We start from the raw sequence: 16,878 nt of genomic DNA, 5'->3' as shown, positions 1-16,878 counted from the left end.
TTTGGTGGCTAATAACCCTATAGGGATACCTACAGGGTTAACTGCAGGGCTCTAAGGATGCAGAGCCTGCCAAGTGGGCTGTGGTGCTTCAGGGAGCCACCAGGGCTGCCCCTGACCATGCTCAGGGAACTGCGCAGTGCTGGGACCAACCTGAGGCTGGCCACAATGCCAGGCAAGTGCTTCCCCTGCACTGTCCCTCCAGTCTAGTTTCCTGTTGTGAGTTGTGGGAGCCGCAGTGGGCAGTGTCCAGGCACTTTCCTGGCCCTATTAATTTCAAAGTTTCAGCAGCCACATTAAGAAGAGGCACAGGAGAGTCATTTCCAGGGTTTATCTCAGTAGACCTCAAAATTACAATATCATCCACATTAACCGTGAGGAATGCTATAGTTCTTCCCTCACACTGAGTCTGACAACCCGCCTGTGTTCCATACCCTTCCACTCCTGTCACTGTAGGCTCCCAGCACTGAGCAGGCACGTGTTGGTGGCTGCCACCTGCCGTGTGGTGACAATGCAGAGACGCAGCCCCCTGCCCCCAACACAGGCAGCAGTCTCCCGAGAGGCCTCGGCCCTCACCCAGAGCACAGGCTTAGCTGAGCACATAAGGAGTCGGGCCCCACAGTCAGATCCAAGGAATGACTTTTAGCATGGAGATGCTTTCAAATACAGTGTTTTTTCTAGAACAATTGTTTTCAGGCTATATAGCTAACCTGAAGTGATTTTCTTCAGTACTACCCCCTGCAGCAATTTTCTCCTCACTGAACAAGACTTTCAAGTCAATCATTCTTATAATTACGTGGCTACCAGTGTCACCTTCTTTTGGATCAGGTCTTTTGGTGGTAGGTCCACAAAATTGTAATCAGTGGAAAATAATTTCAGTTTCTGAGGACCAGTCTGTTATGAAGAATGATTCATTATCCTGCCTTCATTTGGACATTAAAATAACTGTTTTAGACTGTGGATGTGGTTTGGTGCTAGGATACATCCTTAGGATGTGTGACGCTCTGGACATGACCCCTGGCACTGAAAACTACACAACAACTCCTGGCAGTGGGGGAGACTCCCCAGTAGTGCCCAGGAGGCCCCCACCAGCAATGCTGGCCAGTGCAAGGCTGGAGGATGAGATGCTACTCAGGCCTGTACTGCTGAGAGTGACCTGGGTCACAGGGTGATGTTCAGGGGCTCTAGGGCTACAGCTGATGATGCTCAGGGACCAGATAGTACTAAGAATCAAACCCAGGTCAAGCACATACTAGGCACCTGCCTTGACCACTGTACTACCTTCCATCCCTGAACTAAACCTTCAAAACAGAACATTTGAGACTCTCCTATGCTTTCTCAATGAGGATTCAAAGTGTACCTCAGCTGAACTGCATTACTTGTTTAGAGGCAAAACAACTGGCCAGTGACCCAATAGCCAAAATCTGCAAACAACCCGAGTTCCCTAAAACAGATGACTGATTAAAGAAACTTTGGTACATCTACACAATGGAATACTATGCAGCTGTTAGGAGAGATGAAGTCATGAAATTTGCTTATAAATGGGTAACATGGAGAGTATCATGCTAAGTGAAATGAGTCAGAAAGAGAGGGACAGACATAGAGGGACTGCACCCATTTGTGGAGTGTAGGGTAGCATCACATGAGGCTAACACTCAAGGACGGTAGATACAAGGGCAAGGGGGATTGCCCCATAGCTGGAAGACTGCTTCATGAGCGGAGGGGAGAAGGCAGATGGAATAGAGAAGGGATCACTAGGAAAATGATGGCTGGAGGAAGCAGTTGGGATGGGAGATGCATGCCGAAAATAGATAATGGACCAAACATGATGACCTCTCAGTGTCTGTGTTGCAAGCTGTAATGCCCAAAAGTAGTGAGGGAGTATGGGGAATATTGTCTGCCTTAGAGGCAGGGGGAGGGTGGGAAAGGGAGGGTATACTCGGGATATTGGTGGTGGGGAATGTGCACTGGTGGAGGGATGGGTGTTTGATCATTGTGAGATTGTAACCCAAACATGAAATCTTGTAACTATCTCATGGTGATTCAATACAATTTTAAAAATTAAAAAAAAACACAAAAAAGCACAAAAACAACCTATTACTTAGGAGTCATGGCATTTGACGCCTCTAGCATAGAAAGGGTATCCTCAGGAACTGGGCTGCAGGGTTAGAGTGATCGTGTAGTGGGCTAGTCACTTGCCTTGATGCAGTCAACTCGGGTTTGATCTCTGGCATCCCACAAGGTCCCCCAGACATTGCCAGGAGGAATTCCTGGGTGCAGAGATAGGGGCAACCCCTGAGCACTGCTGGGTGTGACACAGAAAACAAAGAGCTAGATTCTACCCAGGGAGATGGCTAGGCCTGGCGCATGTGTTTCGTACCGGGAGCACTGAGGTTGCCCCTGGCCTGCATGGTTGCCCAAGCACCACTGGGAGCAGCTCCTGAGCACAGAGCTACGATAAGACCCCCAGCACCCCAGGTGTGGCTCAAGAAATTGTGCCAATCTCCCCCAAGCAATCTAGGTCACCACCGGCCAGTGGAACTTCTCTAGGGATAACAGTGTCTGGGCTGTGGACACTGTGCTCACTGGCCCCAGGTGACTATTGAGCACCTGGCACCTGAAATGTGGCTAGTGCAACTGAGAAATAAATTTTATTCATTTCATTTTAATTAGTTCAACTTGCTATTTCAACCACAACATGCTAGTAGTATCCAAATGAACTGAGCAGTAAAATTCAGGGAAACAAACCTAATTTGCAAGCTTGTTCAAACATGAGTCTCTTTTCTTTTTCCTTTATGCACTCCCTCCAAGACATGAGTTTAAAATGACATGGATCCCTGAGCACTGCCAGGAGTAATTCCTGAGTGCAAAGCCTGAAGTACCCCTGTGCATCTCCAGGTGTGACCCAAAAAGCAAAAAAATAAAACAAACAGTTAAAATGACATGGACCCTCAGTGCCATAACCTGTTGCCAGCTTCTCTTCAGCATTCCCTGGGGGAGTGACAAATAAGTCATATGCATGTGCTTTTGGTGAAGGCTATTAGAAAAAAATATTTTTTGCTGGGGCTACAGTACACCAGCCCTTCACATTTATAATTTGGTTAATGTCCTTTGGGATTTGAGGAGGGAAAAGTGGGAGCTAAGCAAGGCAACATCCACCAAGGCCAGCACAACTACTTCTCACTCCAAGTCACCCAACTCAGCAAAGATGCCTTCCAGACCAGCACTCTGCCTGGGCTTTGAGTCAAGGAAAGTGCAATGGACAGGGAACTCTGAGAAATATGGCCTGGAGGCCAGGACAACAGTCTGAAGAGATACATATACAGAAACCTGTGGAATGGGCCCAAGGTGTCCTGGGGCCAGAGAGGTAGTACAGCAGGTAAGGCACTTGTCTTGCACATAACCAACCTGGGTTTGATCCTCAGCACCCCACATGGCCCTCCACACCCCGCCAGGAGAGGTCCCTGAGCAAAGAGCCTGAGTGCTGCTGGATATGGCCACTAAAAAAGAACAACAAATAAAGGGATCCGTGGCTCCTGCAAAGCTCACTCAGGTCTGAGGGTTCACTCTCCTAAGGCAGCATCTCAGGAGAAACCTGGCACACTTGGCAAACCCAAATCAGCAAAATGAAAGTTCTACTGCTTTCACAATGTCTAACATGTCAAATGCTTTATCATCTTTCAACTCTTCATTTTCTGGTTACCGAGCAACTGATTCAAGTTTGAAAAAGCATTATTTTTTAAATAAGTTTATTGTTTTTGGTTGTTTTCATTATTTTGGGGCCAGACCTGGTGATGTTCAGGGCTTACTTCCCGTTTCACACTCAAGAATTATTCCTTGTGGTACTCAGGGGATGCCAGGGACCAAACCCAGGTCGGCATCTTGCAAGGCAAGCACCCTACCCACTGCCCCTGAAAAATATTTTATGCACTTCATATAAACTCAAAAGTATACATACCAACTGCTACAACTGCTACAACTGCTAAAGACAGGACTGGACGCCACCTGTCCCTTGAATAAGGTGCTAAAATTAAAAAAATGTAATATGATTAACTGAACTGACCAAAATACAAAAAACAGCCAATCCTTCTTATTTACAATGTACTTATTGAAATTTACTTGTATCTCCCAAATAAATAGAGTGTAGCTTTTATATCCTTTCGTGGATGTGATAAGAATAGTGAAATATCTGGAATTAAGTACTGACAGGATTCAAACCTAAGGCTTCATCTATGCAAAGTATCAGTCCACCACAGAGGCCCAGCCCCAGCCCCAGCCCCAGCCCCAGCCCCAGCCCCAGCCCCAGCCCCAGCCAGAGCCCGGGAAGAGCTTTGGGTTGTCCCAGGCACATGCTTCCAGTGGGGCAGGAAGGTCCATGTTCTGCCCTTTGTTTCCGCTCTCACACTGCAGCACCCTCCTCAGCTGCTTAGCACCAGGTTTGCACAATGGGCACTTTGTCTTGCTATTTCATCAGACTTATTAGTGACCACCAGGCCAGTGGGAAAAGCACAGAGGGAGGACCTGGAGGGAAGGAATAGAGGGAGGGCACAGAGGGAGGGCATAGTGGGAGGGCACAGAGGGAGGGCATAGTGGGAGGGCACAGTGGGAGGGCATGGCGGCAGAGGCAAGGACAGAAGCAGGGGCAAGCACAGAGTGCCTGCCTGCACTCTATGAGATTCTGGCTCCATGCCACAGGCTGTGTGCGGTCCCAGCACAACTGGGGGTTCCCAGCACAGTGTCCAAGCGTGCCAACTCCACTGCACATAGCCACTCCCCAGCCCTGCATGGGAATCCTGTGAGCACAGCAATCAACGCATGTGCAAGTATCACACCTAAAGTGAGTGAGCACTGTAAGGATGGTGTGTGAGTACCAAGCCAAGTGTGTCATCCCCAGTGACCACCACAGCAGCAATAAATGACAACAATAAAGGGTACGGGAAAAACAGAAGTCAAATCTACAAGGCAACAGGGATGAGATGCATGGAAGATAATTCAGTGTATTTACTGCACCAAAGCATTCATTTTCAAATCAATGATACTCTTTCACATGATTGAGAGGGATATTACCGGGACCTTTTCTCAACTTATTTTGACAGGGAAGAACATCTCACACAGACATTTGATTTGGAAGTTAAATGAAAATCATTGCAAAATAACCCTATAGGATTTTTTCCTCCAGAAATTATCTCCTCAGAGCCAGGAGCAGGGCCAGGGGCTCAATGGTGGTGAGGTACATGGAGGGGGAAAAAATCCAAAAATCTGTGCCAGTATCTACTGAAAAAATTACGTATTTTAGAAAGATTAAAATTCATTGAGTATACCTATAATTCTTAATGTTCATATCAACATTGAAATAAAAACTTTCCCACCAACATTTAAAAAAGAAAAGAAAAGAAATCATCTCAAGTGCAAAAACCCTAAAGGAGAGAGAGAGTAAAAGGAAATGTGCTTGTCGCAGAGGCAGAGGGGAGGGCGGTGGGGGGGGGAACAGGGGGGCAATGGGAGGGATACTGGGAACACTGGTGGAGAAAGGGTACTGGGGTGAAGTATGGGCTTTCGATTCATTGTATGACTGAAAGGTAAGCACGAAAATTTGTAAGTCTGTATCTGTACCTCACGGTGATTCACTAATAAAAAATTTAAGGGGCTGGAGCAATAGTACAGCGGGTAGGGTGTTTGCCCTGTACGCGGCCGATCCCGGTTCGATTCCCAGCATCCCATATGGTCCCCTGAGCACCGCCAGGAGCAATTCCTGAGTGCAGAGCCAGGAGTAACCCCTGAGCATCACTGGGTGTGACTCAAAAAGAAAAAAAACATTATTCCTCTGTAAATAGCTGAAGCTCCACATGGGTTCTGCTCCCTTGTCCATTTTGTGCCAGTCTCCTTATCTCAGTTGTTCTGTATATTACACACACAAACACACACACACACCAGAAGCACATGGATCTGCCTGTGTGTGTGTATGTGTGTAAAACCACTGTAAAAAAACTATCTGCTAGAATACACATCTCATTTTCATAATCTGCCTTGGGTACTATCAAATACCCAAAAGTTAGGTAAAATGAGTAGTGTTCACTCTGAGCATAACAAATACCATTAACTCTGCAAGTTGAATTTTAAAACTTCTTGGTGGTTGTGTGATTTGTGCCCCTGTGAGTGATTCTATTGTGGATGTGATCTTTCTCTGTCTTTAGCAACTAAATCCAGTTGCAAATTAGAAATGGTTTTGCACTTTGGAAATATTTGTTTTCTTTACTCAAGTAGCTACTCTGCTTTGTCTGAAAATGATATATAACACAAATTTACTGGTTTTAATGTCAATTTTTTTGTTTATCTTGTTTTGTTTTGTTTTTGGGTTACACCCAGTGATGCTCAGGGGTTATTCCTGGCTCTGCACTCAGGAATTACTCCTGGTGTCACTTAGTGGACCATATGGGATGTCTGGGGTCAAATTTGGCTTGGCTTCATGCAAGGCAAGTACCCCACTTGCTATACTATCACTCTAGTGTGTCATTATTTTAAAAGCTTAAAAAAAGATAATACATGAGGGGCTGGAGAGAAAGGACAGAAGTTAAGGCACTTGCCTTACATGTAGACAACCTCAATTCAATCCCTGGCACAGGAATGCATGAGGATTGAATTAACACGCTATCTAGAATGGGACCTGAGAGTAAGTGCAAGAAATGTTAATCTGGAAATTGGATGTCTGTGGAAATAGTGACCCACTATCTGCTTCAAACCTGTGAAATATATGTCTGCCTTTACAGGTGTGCTTGAATGCTCACAAACCTTTGCCCACTGGCTCCTGAAACCCCACTCGTATAAGGTCCATTTGCCATAACACAGTTACTTACCTGAGATAGTCACTGGCAAAGAAAATGATGAATTTGCCCAGAACAATGGATTGCTAACAATACAACATATTTTCTGTGGACGATGATCTGTCTCGCCAAATTGTATTTCAAATGTTGAACTATTTGCACACTTAGGTACAGAGCAGTTCCATGACACTTTTATATCTTCTAAATGGCTTTGGTAAGACTTTGGGATTGAACATTTGACTATAATGCTGCTATTAATTGATATTAAATTTATTTCTGGAGATGGAAGAGGTTCTGGAAAAAAAAAGAATGCAGTAATTAGTACAGAAAAGAACAGTATTTATACTCTAAGTATCCACATTTAAGAAGCACCCTTCAACTTCACAACCTTGAAGTTAAAAAGACAAGCAGACTGTTTCCTTGAGAGAATTCTCTTTTTTGGGTCATATCTAGCTGCCCAAGTTCAGAATACATAAGAATTGCTCACATCCCTTAGCCTCAATTCTGAAATCAAAGAAGTTCTGAAAGCCCAGAAGTTTTACATAAAATGATAGATAAGTCATTTAGCTGCATATCTTGATCTGAGTTGAATAAGAATTCACAGTTTTTATTCTTGTCACTTGCTTCAAATAATCATCACTGTGGCTTTACTAAAAATATTCATGTGTGCCTATATAAGGCAAGCTTATAACCATGAGGTTTACATGATCATTTTTTTTAAATCTAAAAGATATTTAACTCCAAAGTATTTTAAAACAAAAAATATCTAATTCCATCTGACTCTTGCCAAACATTCTGCTGGAGTTGTACTGTGCCCTTGTCCTGCTACCATGCTGAGCACAGTGCATCTGTATCAGTCCCTGGGGGTCCTGAGGCTCTCTGAGCCCCCCTGAGAAGAGCCTCTGCTAAGGCAGTCTGGACCGGCAGGAACTGAGCCACATCAATTCCCTCTCCAACCTCAATGATAATTAGTTCGGGCACTTCTCAGAACTAAGAAACTGCTTTCTACTTTACTGAAATTGTTCCCCCCAATTGCTTCTCTAATACCAATAATGTGTTAGGATGTGTGTTGGGAAGGCAGATTCCTGGTCCCCTGCCCCATCCCAGGCAGTTCTGATGTAGGTGCTACATGGGCTCTGTTGAACTTTAGTTTATTTACTGAGTACAGTCAATGTCTCGTCTTTCTTTTTCTCTTTTTCTCTTTTTGTTTTTGTGTCACACCCCATGATGCTCAGGGGTTTCACTTAGCTCTGCACTCAGGAATTACTCCTGGCAGTGATTGGGAGATTATATGAAATGCTGGGGATCCAACTGGGGTCAGCCACATGCAAGGCAAATGCCCTAGCTGCTATACTATCGCTCCAGCCCCCAACATCTCATCTTTCATGGAATACTTTCTGAACAGGGCAGAAGGGCACTAGGGACCATGTTGGGTAAAAACCAGGTACTACTTCTTAACCAGAGAAATTGACATGATACAAGGGTACAGGATTTTTTTTCTTTTGTCTCTTAAGGAAGACAGACGTTAGACAGCTGAAGGGATGAACAGATAGATGGATCACTATGAAAGGCTGCCTTCAGTCTACTCACTTCCAGAAAGGAATAGCATCAGGAGGAAGAGCATGGATCTGATAAGCGGCCTGGCAGTCTAGATCCATGACCCAGATCTACTTTGAAGAGCCCCAGACACTTGGGAAAACTTGGGAATGATCCTGTGCTCTGTCTCCTCTCCTACACAGTGAGAGAGGAATATGCAGGTTGGCACCATCCAGGCACTGAGCAAATACTGGCTGGAATGTGGCAGAGGCAAACCAGATAAGCCGCAACATCTGCCCTAAGGCAGATGACACGAGAAGAATCACACCAGAAGTTGGGGGCCCAAGTTTGCTCCATGGCTTGCTTAGTGATCTTGGACCACACCCATTTAGCACTGGGAAGAGTTTTATGAAATCATCCTATCATTGCTAAAGCTGTCTCACTGTCCTCTGTCAAAGGCAACATAAAGCCATCTAGAGCTACTGAGGGAGAGCACCCCTGGTGTTTGAACCCCTTTAGCTAGACCTCACCTACTCTGGGGTCCTCATTACTCCACTCACCTTCCTGGAGCGCTGAGTGAGAGCTGCTGGACCTCATATTGTCTGTCATCTACACAATCTTTCACTGTCTCCATGGGACTTCCTCCAGACAGAGTCACAAAGACCAGTTACATGTCTACTTAGGCAGCTCTAAACTCGGTGGGAACATGCCTATTTCATTCCTAAGATAACTTAGTTTACAGTGAATGAGTTCAGCTTCCTACTCTGTAGGAAATGAAAATTTCTTATATGCATCTGATGACATTTTTCAGAAAAAGGTACATGTTTTTGTGATCTTTATTTCTTGTTTGCTTTTTTAGGACCACACTTGGTTGTGCTCAGGGATTACTCTTGGTACTGGACTCAGAGATCACTCCTGGTGGGCTCAGAGGACCATACAGGATATCAGAGATCAAACCTGGGTCAGCCAGGTGCAAGGCAAGCAGCCTACCCACTGAACTATTGCTTTGGCCCCATGATCTTTAATTTTTTTTTTAAGTGATGTACCAATCAAAGCATTTAAGGAGAAGGTGGTTAACTGTATTTACATGAACAAAGAGGATGGGAAAACTAATACACAAAATGAAAAGGCATTAGTGGTAGACATGCTTGTGGGGGTGAAGAAAAAAGGTAGATGTCACTTTACACAAAAAAGGAAGTGGGTGCTCCGAGTTTAGGAGGTGTGAGGAAATCCCCATCTAAAATATCCTTTCTGAAAGGCTCTCTACTGAGGTTTGGGGTCTCCGGAAGACTGCCAAATCCCACAAACAAGCATAAACAGACCCTCAAGGAAGTGAGCCTTCCTCATTTCTACAGAAGCACAGGACTGAACAAATCATATCGGTATGAAATGGTGAGTCATGTCTTTCAACAGGCAAAACAGGGGCTGGAGAGACAGTGAAGGAGGTAAGGCACTTTGCTTTGCTATGACCAACACTATTTCAGTCCCTGGCTCCAGGAGAGAATCTGATGCACAGAGCCAGGACTAGCCCCTAAGTAATGCCAGGTGTGGCACAATAACCAAACAACAACAAAAAAATCCCAAATCGTTGTTGATTTTTATGCCATGCTTTGTTTGGGTTTTTTTTGTGGTCACACCCAAAGATACTTGAAAGTATCTTTTGATTCTATTCAAACATGTGCTACTAACAACCCAATCCACTATAAATACCCACCATGTGATTTGTCTTCCAAAAAACACATTTCATCAAGTTACTTTTTGCTCTACAGTGGAAACTGCTATCACAGGGTAATATTCAGAGCCCCAAACAGGACCCAAAAGTCTGCCCTTCCTACTGCCTCCCAAGGAAACTGGCCTCCCTATGTTTCTCCCTCCATGGGTTTTTGCTAGGTTCCCTCAGGACTGTCCAGTTGACCTGAAACCCAAGTCAAGCACCTTTACTGAGTTTGCATGGACCTTAAATTTTTTAGACATTTCATCTGACCACAATACATCTCTCACTGTAGCACTGACATCCCATTTTTCATCGATTTGCTTGAGTGGGCAGACATTTCATCAAATTTCAAAAAAGAACACTGGGCTAAAGAGATAGTATAGCATGAAGGGTGCTTGCCTTGCACGTGTCTGACCTAGGTTTGATCCTCAGTACCACATATGGTCTTCCCACCCCATCAGGAGTGATCCCTGAGCTAGGAGTAAGCCTTGAGCACTGCTGGGTGTAACTCAAAACTGAAACAAAATCAAAAACATAAAAAGAAGATCAGAGCCCTCTGGGTACTCCCCGTACCCACCCCACCCCTGCCACCAGGCACAATGACTGCAAATATTTGGAGGTGCTTTGGGGACTTGGAAGCATCAATAAAAAGCTTGCAGGAGCCACAGATTATTTCCAGTTCTAGCTTCAAGTAACATTGAGAGGCTAGGCAGACAGCCCAGAGCTGGAGTCCTGAGCTCAGTCCCCAGCAGTATGGTCCCTGTGATCTGTCCCCACCCTGCACTACTGGCACCGCTAGCCCCAGAGACCCAGAAAGTAACCCCTAGGGGAACCCCCAAGATACAAAACATTCAAATCAATCCCGCAGGAGGGGTTCTTCTCACCTTCGCTCTCAGCACCCGGTGAGTGCAGGGGAAGAGGCCAAATGGACACAGCATAACCTCCAGAGCAATGCAGAGGTCTGTGTTCACTGAAGCCACCACCTCCCTTTCCAGAACATTCCTATTTTGGCAAGTGACACCTCTGGTGGCAGCTCTGCTCCCTGGTGATGTTCTCCACACCTCAGTCACACCATCTCTTTATCCAGGATGGCAAGGAAGTGGTTCTTGGGTACCAAAAAGGAGGCAAACTCTGGCAACATGCAATACCAAATTCTTTCTCTCTAGGACCATTAATTTGTACTAGTCTCTCAAATTAGCCAGAAGTTTCACTTGGCTGGCTGGTTTTGGGTTTAGGACCGTCCCCAAGAAACCCTCCCAGTGTCAGTGGGGGTCTGCTAGGGCAGTGCTGGTGTCAGACCTGGACCTCCCTCAGCAACCCCAGTCCTTGAGCTGTCACTCTAGCCCAGGAAATCTTGCTTTTAACAAATCAACATACGGTTTACTCACCAAACACACTTAAAGAGAACTTCTTCTTTGTGTTATCAAATTCATAGACACCTTCATCTGATGAGGATAAACTTAAGATGTTAAGGTCCCCAGACGTGGTGTTTAAGTGAATCCTACCCGTAAAGGGGGGGAACACTCGGGGATCAGAGCCATGGTACCACTCAACTACTTTATCCTTCTCTTTCGTCCAGAGAATTTCAGTAAGGGGTGATGAGTTTGATATGTGGAAAGTCACAGTCTGGTTCACAGCTCCATAAATGGACTCACTGCTGACTGAATCTAAGGTAGAGAAGGAGGGAATAAAAGTTAGAAATAATATAACTAGATTGAAAACTGAAAACTATTTTCAAAGATGCTCTTTTTGGGGGGATTAAAATTAACAAGTTAAGGGGACAATTTCTTACCACCTTTTGTGCTATGTTGGTACACTACTAACAGGAAATAGAAAATGCATGAGCATGGAAGTGACTTAGTCTTTTGAACTAGAGAAGTTAATTGGAAAGTAAAGGGAAAGTAAAAGAAATGCACTAACATTTACATTTAGGGGTGGAACTTAACATAGGACTAAGTTGAGAGGTGAGTTTTTTTTTTAAATTTTTTGTTGTTGTTTTTGGACCACACCCAGTGATACACAGGGATTACTCCTGGCTCTGTACTCAGGAATTACTCCTGGCAGTGCACAGGGACTGTATGGGATGCCAGGGATTGAACCCAGAACTATGTGCCCTCCTCTCCGCACCTCTGTCCCTCCCCTAGCTGGCTGCCTCCTCTTGCCCACCCTTCATTGATCTACTGTCCGGAGGGCTTTAGGGGACTCTGGGGATAACCCTGTCTAGTGACTTCTTTCCTCCTGGTTTCTCTCCACAGCCCGGGATGTGGAGAGACGATGTGTTTAGGGAACTGAGGCCTCTATGTAAGAAAGGATCAAAGGATCAAAGTCACCAACCGCATCTGCGAGCAAACCCACCTGCCCTGCCGGGGCATCCTGCACTGAGGAGAGAAACCAAGCAGGAACGAATTCACTAGTACAGGGTTGTCCCCAGGAGGCCTGGAAACCCTCTGGACAGATCACTGGAGGGTGGGCAAGAGGAGGCAACCAGCAGGGCAGGGTCAGAGGCTTGGGGAGGAGGGACAGCACAGGGACAGGCCACGGGCTCTTAGATAGACCCTGAATGGGGGAGAGCATGGGGAGTCTGGGGAAACCCAGGTAGTCCAAAAGGCCGGGATGAAAGCAGCAGGAGGGGGAGTGGAGGTGGTGAAGCTGAGCAGGGGGCAGAGGCCAATCATGCTATCTCCGAGTGTGGGGGCGATAAGAGAGGCAGATGCTTGTGACATCCTAGGGACAAGGGTGGCCGGAGAGAGTGCAGTGGGGAGATGTTTGCCTTGCACATGCCCGACCTAGATTCAACCCCTGGCATCCTATATGGTGCCCCAAGCAGTGTCAGGAATCATTTTTGACTGCAGAGCCAGGAGAAACCACTGAGCACTGCCAGGTGTGTCCCCTCACCCCACTCCCCAAAAACCAACCCTGAAAAACCTAAGGGCAGGGCTGGAGTGATAGCACAGCGGATGGGGCATTTGCCTTGCACACGGCCAACTGGGATCGATTCCCAGGATCCCATACGGTCCTTCGAGCACCACCAGGAGTAATTCCTGAGTGCATGAGCCAGGAGTAACCCCTGTGCATTGCTGGGTGTGACCCAAAAAGAAAAAAAAAACCTAAGAGCAAGGGAAGTCACAGAAGGGTTTATTTATTTGTAAGGGTGAGGGTTGGGGGTCATATTCAGCGGTGCTCAGCTTGGGGGACCACATGTGGTACTGAGGATGGAACCATGTGGATCACATGCAAGGCAGATGCCCTGGCCCTGTACTCTCTCCAGTCCCAAGGGACGGCTTAACCCAAGCCTGGCTGAGGGGGCTGAAGCTTCTGCACAGCGACAGGCAGGGAACCCAGGGGAGAGGCAGCCTGTGGCTGAGGCAGCAGATCAGTGGCGGGTGGGGATAGAGACGAAATGTCTCTCAGACCCGAGATGTTTCAGAGAGATCACCAGGGGCGGGGAGGTGGTACAGGGTCAGGTGTCATTCTGATGTTCAGGAACCCAGCTCAATCCTGGCATCCAAGGATCCCCCAGTACTACCAGAAGTCCCCCCCATGGAACCTCCCAAGCACCCCTGTGGTGGCCCAGATGGTCTTTGGCTGCAGGCCCTCAACAGCACCTCCAGCCCAGGTGGCAAGTATGGCTGGGGTGGCCACAGACCCCCCAAGTATGGCCACAGAGTCCCCCTCCCCCAGACAACAGGACTGACCAGGGGATGAGGGAGGAGAGTTCAGAGGCGGTCAGGCCTCCTTCTCAGGGACACAGGCCCACATTAGGTCTTCAGCCCCTTACTTCCAGGAGCAATCCCCAAGCACCTCTAGGTGTACCCCCAAACCAAAGTAATATTAATAAAAATTAACTTTAAGGCTGGAGAGCAAGTTGGGAATGAGAAGGAAGTACTTGGAGACTGGGAGCAGAGGCGCCCTGGAGCCTTCGCCACCACCCCTCTTGAGCCCATGGCTGGTGTCTCTGCTTATCCATTCAGTGGCGTCTGGGGGTCCCTTGGAACTCACGAGGGTGAGGGTACTTATGGCAAAGAAACTGACTAATGCGTCAAGTCAGAGTGTCCTGCTCCTCCACACCAACCTGCTTGTTAAAGATTTACTACCCACCCCCAGACTGGGGTATTTTCCATCCCCTAGAGTCAGTTTCCATGTCAATCTAATTCCAGACTTGACTTTCTTATTGATAGAGCTGCTCAAGTCAAGACCTAAAGATGAATTTCCTGCTACAAGCCACCAGAGCAGTGAAAAGTCATGGGGGAATCAAGACTGTGAACCAGCAGACATCTTGTAGTGAACAGTGCTTGGAAATTTCAAAGAAGAAGCAGACAGCCCCAGTTTGTCTCAGCACATATTTGTGGAACCCATCTCTCTTAATTAAGAGGAACTGTTCTCAATACCCACCAGCAACCTTCCTCTGCTTGGCTGGTCAACCAGAACACAATGAAAAGGTCTAGAATTCTAAGAGGTGAGAATCGACACAGACCAGAAGCCCAAATCATGCTATGAAACAGCAGGTGGGTGGAAGGACAGCATGTGTGGGGCTGGGACATGGGTCCTGGTGTCTGAACAGGGCAGCACCTTAACGGGGAGGGGGGTGTTAGCTGGGTTTAAGAGCTAGGGGTGAGGAAGTCAGAAAGGACCTAGTGATGGAGGGAAGGAAGGGTGGAGAGAAGACCTGTTCAGAAGGAAAAAAGTGAGGTGACAGTGACCTAGAGAAAGGGCAGAATGTTCTGGAACACCTGCTCTCAGTGCTGCTCAAACTCTCGGGTCCCTTTTAGCACCCACCACCTTCAAAAGTAGCTGCCACTGGCCCCGCATCATGGGTATGGGGACAGGCTCCAGGAGACAGAGCCACTGCACAGTCGCTCAGTGTGTGAAAGCATAGAAGCCCAGGACACCATGTCCCCACTCCTTGCTCAGGTCCTTGGTTACCACTACTGGACTGGCAGTTAGTCGCTGAGGACACAGTTTGGGGACTGTCTGGGCAGGCACCCCCAGGTGGGGCTACTGAGGAGACCCAGAGGAGGCTTCCCAAGCTCTAAAAATATGACTTTGGGGCAGGGACAGTCCTCGGAAAGATGGGAGACACACCCAGGTAAGAGACAGGGCTATGGACACTCAAGATCCATCATTTTGTGCTGAGAAAGTCATGATGGTGACAAACCCAGATAAACTATTTGAAAACACTTGTAAAATAAAGTCTACAGAGAGACATGGGAGACGCCTCAACAAACAAAACAACCCTATCTGGAGTTGGAGTCTGACCTGTGGGATGAGGGTGAAGCCCTTACTCTGTCCTTTGACCCCTGCGGTCACCTCCAATTATGTTATCTGCAGATTCTTCAATATTTCTCTCCCTACATAGATTCATAATACCTTATAAAAACCCATCAAGTGGGGCTGGAGCGATAGCACAGCGGGTAGGGCGTTTGCCTTGCACGCGGCTGACCTGAGTTCAATTCCCAGCATCCCATATGGTCCCCTGAGCACCGCCAGGGATAATTCCTGAGTTCAGAGCCAGGAGTAACCCCTGTGCAGAGCCAGGTGTGACCCAAAAAGCAAAAAAAAAAAAAACCCATCAAGTAGGGCTGGAGAGATACTAGGGTACTGGGTCATCTGCGTACAAGGCAGAGTGCCTGCCTTGTACGCAGATGACCCAGTTCAAACCCTAACACTATATGTACAGTACTTTTGGATTCCACTTTAGTTGTGACTCCCAAGTAAAGTGGTTCCTGAGTCTGTCATGAATGATCCCTTGGTGCACAGCCAGAAGTAAGCCCTGAGCACTTCCAGCTGTGACCCAGAAGACAAAAACAATGTAAAAAATAAATAAACCTCACCTAGTCATCTGACATGACTCAACTCTATTTTTTTAGTGGCTGCTTATTGGTCCCAGTACAAACCAACCATCCTCAATTAGCCATCACTGCTACTAAACATCTTTTATCCTGAGTTCCTTTTATTGCAGTAACACTGTACTAGCTATCCTAATATATTCCTATGGATTATGGCTTCATACTGATAGGAAAGGGTCCTAGGAGTGGGGCTGGGAAGATTGTTCTATCTGATTTTTTAAGTGTTAATAGAAGTGCCACATTGCTTACAAAGGGTGGGGGGATTCTTAGCATTTACATTCCATCAGAAATGCCAGAGTCATATTTTCCTTGCTCTTCTGCTAACATTCCCAACATCAGGGGCTTGCTTTGTATATATTTTGTCTTATACTAGGCAAAAGTGACACTTAGTTGCTATTTAAATGTGTTTTCAGGTAGGGGATATACCAGAGCCCAGATCCAATGCCCAGCATCGCAGAGCCTGAGCTGGTCAGTGACCCTTGTGGGGCACTGAGGATGACACAGCTGAGTTTTTGCTCTTTACAGGCAGAAAGAGGGACCCTGGCCGGGAGGAACTATCAGTGGTTACTAAAAAGAATTGATATACTGGCCATATTTTTAACTACTGCAGACATGTTTTCATGAAACTGAATAATCTTTTCTTTCTAAAGACACCAATAACCTATAAACCATGTCTTTTTTTGTTTGTTTTGTTTTGAGGCAATACTTGGTGATGCTCAGGGTTATTTCTGGCTCTGCACTCAGGAATAACTCCTGGCAGTACTCAGGGACCATATTGGATGCTGGAAATTTAGCTGGGGTAGGCTGCATGTAAGGCAAGTGCCTTACCCACTGTACTATTGCTCCGGCCCCCAAGATCATAAATCTTGAAAAGACAAATGCTCCAATTTCAGTAAAGGAAAGTGAACACAGGTAGAGGATATGGTGTTAGAATATTGTACACTTTGAAACCCTATCATTAGCA

At 46.5% G+C, this 16,878-nt stretch overlaps 1 protein-coding gene across 2 annotated transcripts in view; it reads right to left on the bottom strand.

The window, feature by feature from the left end:
• The window catches only part of CD58 (CD58 molecule), a 36,719-nt gene that overhangs the window by 6,796 nt on the left and 13,045 nt on the right, over positions 1-16,878 (bottom strand). For both annotated transcript variants that reach the window (XM_055140468.1, XM_055140469.1), the window contains exons 2-4: positions 11,457-11,735; positions 6,852-7,112; positions 3,956-4,021 (exon numbers count right to left, since the gene is read on the bottom strand). In XM_055140468.1, coding sequence (XP_054996443.1) covers positions 3,956-4,021; positions 6,852-7,112; positions 11,457-11,735 — 606 coding nt within the window. The remainder of the gene's footprint in view (positions 1-3,955; positions 4,022-6,851; positions 7,113-11,456; positions 11,736-16,878) is intronic.

Source organism: Sorex araneus, chromosome 5, assembly GCF_027595985.1.
Source record: "Sorex araneus isolate mSorAra2 chromosome 5, mSorAra2.pri, whole genome shotgun sequence".
NCBI classification, from domain to species: Eukaryota; Metazoa; Chordata; class Mammalia; order Eulipotyphla; family Soricidae; genus Sorex; species Sorex araneus.
This window is presented reverse-complemented; position numbering and strand designations above follow the sequence as displayed.